Raw genomic sequence first — 6,000 nt, forward strand, 5'->3', positions numbered from 1 at the left:
CAAATGCCATACTAACACCGCGGCGTGGAGGGACCGAGAGTGCGCCGAAGGTCATATGCTCTGTTTCAAGTCCTTCCTCAGTGTCTCGGGGCTTGAGTGGGTACAGCTACTCTTCCTTTGGCAGGCATGTGGTGGCGCTCAAAAGCAGTATTTTGCACAATTGGCTCTCTCTCTTCTCCATTCACCATCACCTACAAGATGCGTCTCGTCCTCCTACTCAATTACAGCGCACTTCTTTGTGGTACTGCAGCCATTGTTGCTGCACCCACCGCATGTGCAATGCGAAGGCAGCGAGGCCCAAACTCTGCAGCACCAGCCCCGTCAGCTCCACCAGAAAGCTGGCACGACAGTCTGGACATGCTTTGTTATGCTGCGAAAGTCGTTGATTGTCCTCACCAAAAGTTAAATTTCGGGTCTGTCAATCAACTTTCGACTCAATACGAGCCAAAAACCGAAATCAATGAAGCTGCAGAACAGGAGCCCGGGTGCTCTGCGAGAGCAAGGAGAACGCAATGCGGCAAAGGTCTCAAACATGTAGAAGACGACTCTGACAAAAGCTGGTCAGGCGAGGACGAACAAAGTCAGTCAGTCAAGAGAAAGGAATTTACCGGTGCGAAGAAAGCGGAAAGAAACGAAGGTCCATTACGAATTAGTCGAGGTCTCCCGTCGATTTGCGAACAAGAATGGATGCTGCAGAAATTTGACCCAGAAGCAAAGGTCTGTATTGATTTCCTGGACGAGAAACAAGTGGTGCAGGAGAGAGATACGCTGGGCCAGCTTGTCGCCAAATTTAGCGTGTATCAAGCTCCTCATCTAGTCGGCACAACGGAGAAAAGGTATTGGAACAAAATTCGAAACCGATGGAGACGCAAAATGGGTGCTTTACCAGATCTCAACGAAGAAGGTCATTCAATCAACGAAGAAGGTGGCTCGATCACGGATGACGATGAGTGGAAGAAACAACGCGGCGGTCAACATTTGAGCGTCGGAGATAGGACTACACCGGACATTATACAAAAAGACTTGTGCTGTCGCATATCAGCCCTTTTGCCGACAAGAACGGAACAGGCATATTTGCGCATGCTTCTGAGAGGAATGAGCGCAGAAGATGCAGCAGTGCAGCCAGAGACGATGGGAGCCTTGAGGGAAGCTTGGAAAGAGGTCAAGATACTTTGGAGAGAGGCACGCCAGTATCTGAACTCGCCACCTGTGCAGGGTGAAGAGGTGAAAAGAAATACTCTCCTCGGGATGGCGGCAGGTATTGAGAACAGAGTTATGCGGCGAAGGGAAAGGACAAGGAGGTCGATGCAAAATCGTCGTCTTGCTGAGCGGAAAGCACGCCAAGTCAAACCAGATCAATAAAATATCATCTGTTTTTCCCAAAATGCCCTTTCCCCGTGTTGATGACCTCCGTCATCTCGTTTAACATACAAAATCTCAACATTGTTCTCTGCTTCCGCCGATGTTCCGAGGTCATGGCGGCTCCAAAGCTCCAACATGTAGCAGAAGCCTACAATCCTCTGCTCGTACAAGCTATTCGGAGTGGTCGATGTGGTGGTACTTAAATAAGTGACCTGTCCGACAATAAAGCATTGGCGCACTTTGAGCTTGCTTGCTGACTGACTCCTGAACCAAAAGAATCCTGGATTGAAACGAATGTAAGGTGGGGTAGTCTCTGGCATTTTCCACCTCAATCAGATCAGTGAACGTGTGGTTGGTGGATGGTGGATGCTAGAGCGGGAAAAAAAGCGGGGGAAAGATAAGCAAGACGGATGTGCTCCTTCGAGCACGCGGATTTGCCGACTGTTTCTCGCGGTGCGGACGAGACACGCAAGATCGTACACAGACATCGCAGTCAACAAGAGCCCACCAGACAAGAGAGACACGATGACATGCTAGCTTGCTACGAGGGCAAGGGGCCTACATGTACGGTAGAAAAATATCTGGCAAGGGGCAGCAGACGTGCTCTGACACTGCCTAATAGGAGAGTAAATTTGTCGGGGCTCGTTGGACACGACTGAAGAGTCATCACAAACGCCCTAAGCACTCGAATAAATACCGCGCCACGAAAAGAGCGAAAATGCGCCGAAGGCCGTCCTACCTCTGTGTCTCGGGGCTCAAGTGGGCACTAACTACTCTTTCCTTTGGTATGTGGTGGCACTCAAAAGCAGTGACGCTACTGTGCACACTTCTTTCTATCTCTCCTCCAACACCTGCAAGATGCGTCTCGTCCGTGTCCTCGGCGGCAGCGCACTTCTATGTGGAACTGTAGCACTTTTTGCTGCATCCAGCGCTTGGGCAATGCGAAGGCGGCGAGGCCTTCAATCTGCAGCACCAGCTCCTTCAGTTCAATCAGAAAGCTGGCACGACAGCCTGGACATGCTTTACCATGCCTCAAAAGTCATTGACGAAAAGAAGGGCGCGTCTTCTGCTTCTCCACAGAGTCCTACGCCTCTTGGCTACATGCTTCAGGCTTGTGCACAGCGTCTTGCACCTTCTCGTCGTCACCGAGAGTCACATTATGGATCCGTGGAAAACGCTTTGGCACAACCCAAGCCGACAGTTGAATCCAATGAAGCTGCAGAACAAGGGCTGGAATCCTCTGCGAGAGCGAACAGAACGCGGCGCGGCAAAAGTGTCAAGCATGTACAAGACAACCCTGACGAAGGTTGGTCAGACGAGGACGAGTGTTCCGAACAAAGTAAGCGAACCAAGAAAAAAATTCTTTCTCCTGCGGAAAAAGCGAAAAGGAACGAAGTTATATCTCGATCAAAGAAAGGTCTCCCGTCAATTCGCGAACAGGAATGGATGCTGCAGAAGTTTGATCCAGAAGCAAAGGTCTGTATCGATTTCCTAGATCGGAATCAAGTGGTGCGGGAAAGAGAGACCCTGGGCGAGCTTGTCGCTAGATTCAGCGTGCAATATGCTCCTCATTTGGTCAGCCAGAAGGAGACAGATTACTGGAACAAGATTCGACAGCGATGGGAAAGCAAAAATGGTGCTTTACCAAACCTCAACGAAGAAGGTTGTTCGATCAACGAAGAAGGCCGTTCGATCAACGAAGAAGGTGGCTCAATTACGAATGACGATGAGTGGCAAGTGCAAGTCAACGGTCGTCAATTGAGCGACAGAGACAGGACCACTCACAAGATTTTTCAAAAGGACTTGCGCCGTCGTATGAACACATATTTGCCGACAAGAACGGAACAGGCATATTTGCGTATGCTTCTGAGAGGAATAAGTGCCAAAAAAGCAGTAGTGCGGCCAAAGACGATTGGAGCCTTGAAGAAAGCTTGGAAAGAAGTCAACATACTTTGGGGAGAGGCACGCCAGTATCTGAACTCGCCGCCTAGGCAGGGTGAAGAGATGAAAAGAAATGCTCTCCTTGGGATGTCGGCAGATATTGAGAACAGAATTAAAGAGCAGAGGGAAAGCACAAGGATATCGATGCAAAATCGTCGTCTTTCTGAGCGGGAAGCACGCCAAGTCAAAACAGATCAATGAACAAAATATCATCTGCTTTTCTCAAAATGTCGTTCCCCTGTGTTGATGTCCACCGTCGTCTCATTTCATATACAGCATCTCAAGGATCTTACCTGCTTCCGCCAATGTTCCGAGGTCATGGCCGCTCCAAAGCTCCAATGTGCAGCAGAAGCCTATAGTCTTCTGCTCGTACATGCTCTTCAGAGCGGTCGATGAGGTGGTATACACCTGAGGTACCTGTTCGACACGCAGCATTGGCGCTCTTTGAGCTTGCCTGCTGACTGACTCCTTCATGAGCAAAATCGATTTTATGCATTCGCCCAGGCCGAAAACGAACCTTAGGTGGGGTAGCTTATCTGGTTCTTTTCACTTCAGTCAGATCAGTGATTGGGTGACAGGTGGCTTTGGGATGCCAGAGCCGGAAAGGAAGCGGGAGAAAGATAAGCAAGACGGTTCTGCTCCTTCGAGCGCGTGGATTTGCATACTGTTATCTCACGGTGCGGACGAGAAATGCAAGAGCAGTGCGGACGAAAAAAAATTGAGGTGCGCACGAGAGGCTACGCGCGCACGATAGGCTTGGCGCGCGCTGCAGGCTACGGTGGCTTGGTGTCTGTGCGGACAGCGACATGCGGTGCGCCGGATGAGACGTTTAAAAAGGGTGAATGGGGATGAAGGCACTTACGTCCGACCGACAAAAATAACAGGTCTGGCAAGATGGCAACAAGGTCCCCTCACAGCACTAGGACAGCCAGCGAAGACGAAAAGCAGATGGACGTTGACAAGGCCGACGAGAAGCAGCTGCCACAGCGTGACTATGCCCTGGCGCGCTGCACGACCTACCAGGGAGTCAGGCCTATGGAAGAGGCCACAGCAGTGCTTGCCACACGAGCGACACGGCGTATCGACCGGGTCCTGATGCCCATCCTCGCTCTCACCGTGATGCTGCAGTGTGGGTAGTCGTGCTAGTGCTGGCTGATGTTTCTTTCCTCGCTGACTGGCATTCAACACAGTCCAGGACAAGTTCTCCCTTGGCTACACCCTAGTCATGGGCATGACCAAGGACATTGGCATGTCTCGCGCCCAGTATTCGTGGGCTGGCTCCATCTGTGGGTGTCTCGTGTATGCGAGTGGGACAGAAAACAGTTTCTGACGCCGGGCGGATCCCGCCAGTCTACTTTGGCTACCTTTCTTGCCAGCCCGTGGCCGCCCTGCTGCTGCAGCGATTTTCCGTCATTCGCTATCTCTACATCAACTGCTTCGTCTGGGGCGTCATTATGTGCTGTCATGCGGCCGTACAGGGTCCTCAGTCCATGCTGACACTCCGCTTCCTCCTCGGCTTCTTCGAGGGCGGTCTCATCCCCTGCACGACACTGCTCACGGCCAACTTCTACGCAAAGCACCAGATCGTGGCACGCTCCGCCATCCTCCAGTGCATGAACGGCGTCTCGATCCTGTTTGGTGCTCCGATGGCCTATGGTCTGCTCAAGAACGGCGGCCTCGTCATCGAGTCGTGGCGCGTCATGTTTCTCATCCTCGGGGCCGTCACCGTGGTCTTGAGCCTGCTCATCGCACTCGTCCTCGCCCCGTCGCCGAAAGAGGCACGCTTCCTGCTTGCCGACGAGCGCACTGCCCTCGACGACATGCTGAAGCAAACTAGCGTCGATGCGACCCAAGGCAAGGGCGACGCGCGCCAGCAGGTAGTCGAGGCCCTGACCGATGTCCGCCTCTACCTCATGTGGCTCCTGCCGTTTGCCGTATCCATCACCAACGGCGGCATCACCGTCTTCAACACGGCCTTGATCCAGTCGTTTGGCTTTAGCTCGGCGCAGTCGATCCTGCTGACGATGCCCTCGGGTGCGATCCAGGTCATCAGCGTCTTCATCTACGTCGGCCTCTTCCGTTTGACGGGCACACGAGCAGCGGGCGCCATTACGTGCCTCGTGCTCAGTGTCATTGGCGGCGGACTCGTCGTGGGTGGCGTGGGTAATCAAGCGGCAAGCATGACGGGCATTCTCATGGTTGTCTTTTACGTCCAGTCGCTGGCCTGCTGTGTTGCCTACATTGCTACCAACGTCGGGGGCCACACGAAGCGCGTCGTTTTTGCCACCTCATTCCAGGTCGCCTATGCCGCTGGCAACATCGTCGGCCCGCAGACGTACCGGCCCAAAGATGCACCCAAGTATGTCCCCGCCCAGATTGCCATCCTTGTCACCCTATCGAGCGCGCTGGCCCTGTTGGTCGCCATTACTTTTTTCCACTGGCTCTGGAATCGGCAGCGGGATTCGCGAGGGGATCTGCACCCCGACGAGCGTCTACTCGTCGAGGGCCTCACCGACAAACAGTTGAGTGAAAGAGTGGTATGCTAGATTCACTGCCGAGACGCTGCTGACACCAACTCCCTTGCTGCAGGGACACCACCTTCCGCTACGTCTACTAGATGACTGCTCTTTGTATCCGCTGTTCCCAGGTCCGAGCCCACCGGCGAGGCTTTGTGTATACTTGCTCAGTGGAATTAAC

At 53.0% G+C, this 6,000-nt stretch overlaps 2 protein-coding genes across 2 annotated transcripts; both read left to right on the forward strand.

Moving 5' to 3' along the window:
- Nucleotides 1–2,080: 2,080 nt before the first annotated feature.
- On the forward strand, nt 2,081–3,370 carry FA10DRAFT_262981 (hypothetical protein; the record flags this gene model as incomplete). The annotated part of the gene is made up of 5 exons (XM_025520166.1): nt 2,081–2,147; nt 2,292–2,400; nt 2,473–2,701; nt 2,776–3,220; nt 3,354–3,370. 5 exons carry the CDS (start codon nt 2,081–2,083, stop codon nt 3,368–3,370), a joined length of 867 nt encoding a protein of 288 aa, XP_025374445.1.
- Nucleotides 3,371–4,368: 998 nt separating this feature from the next.
- On the forward strand, nt 4,369–5,777 carry FA10DRAFT_219756 (MFS general substrate transporter; the record flags this gene model as incomplete). The annotated part of the gene is made up of 3 exons (XM_025518534.1): nt 4,369–4,432; nt 4,494–4,589; nt 4,654–5,777. Coding segments are annotated over 3 exons (1,284 nt in total), but the record flags the coding sequence as incomplete, so codon positions are not given.
- Between the last annotated feature and the right edge of the window lie 223 nt (nt 5,778–6,000).

Source organism: Acaromyces ingoldii, assembly GCF_003144295.1.
Source record: "Acaromyces ingoldii strain MCA 4198 unplaced genomic scaffold FA10scaffold_8, whole genome shotgun sequence".
NCBI lineage: Eukaryota > Fungi > Basidiomycota > Exobasidiomycetes > Exobasidiales > Cryptobasidiaceae > Acaromyces > Acaromyces ingoldii.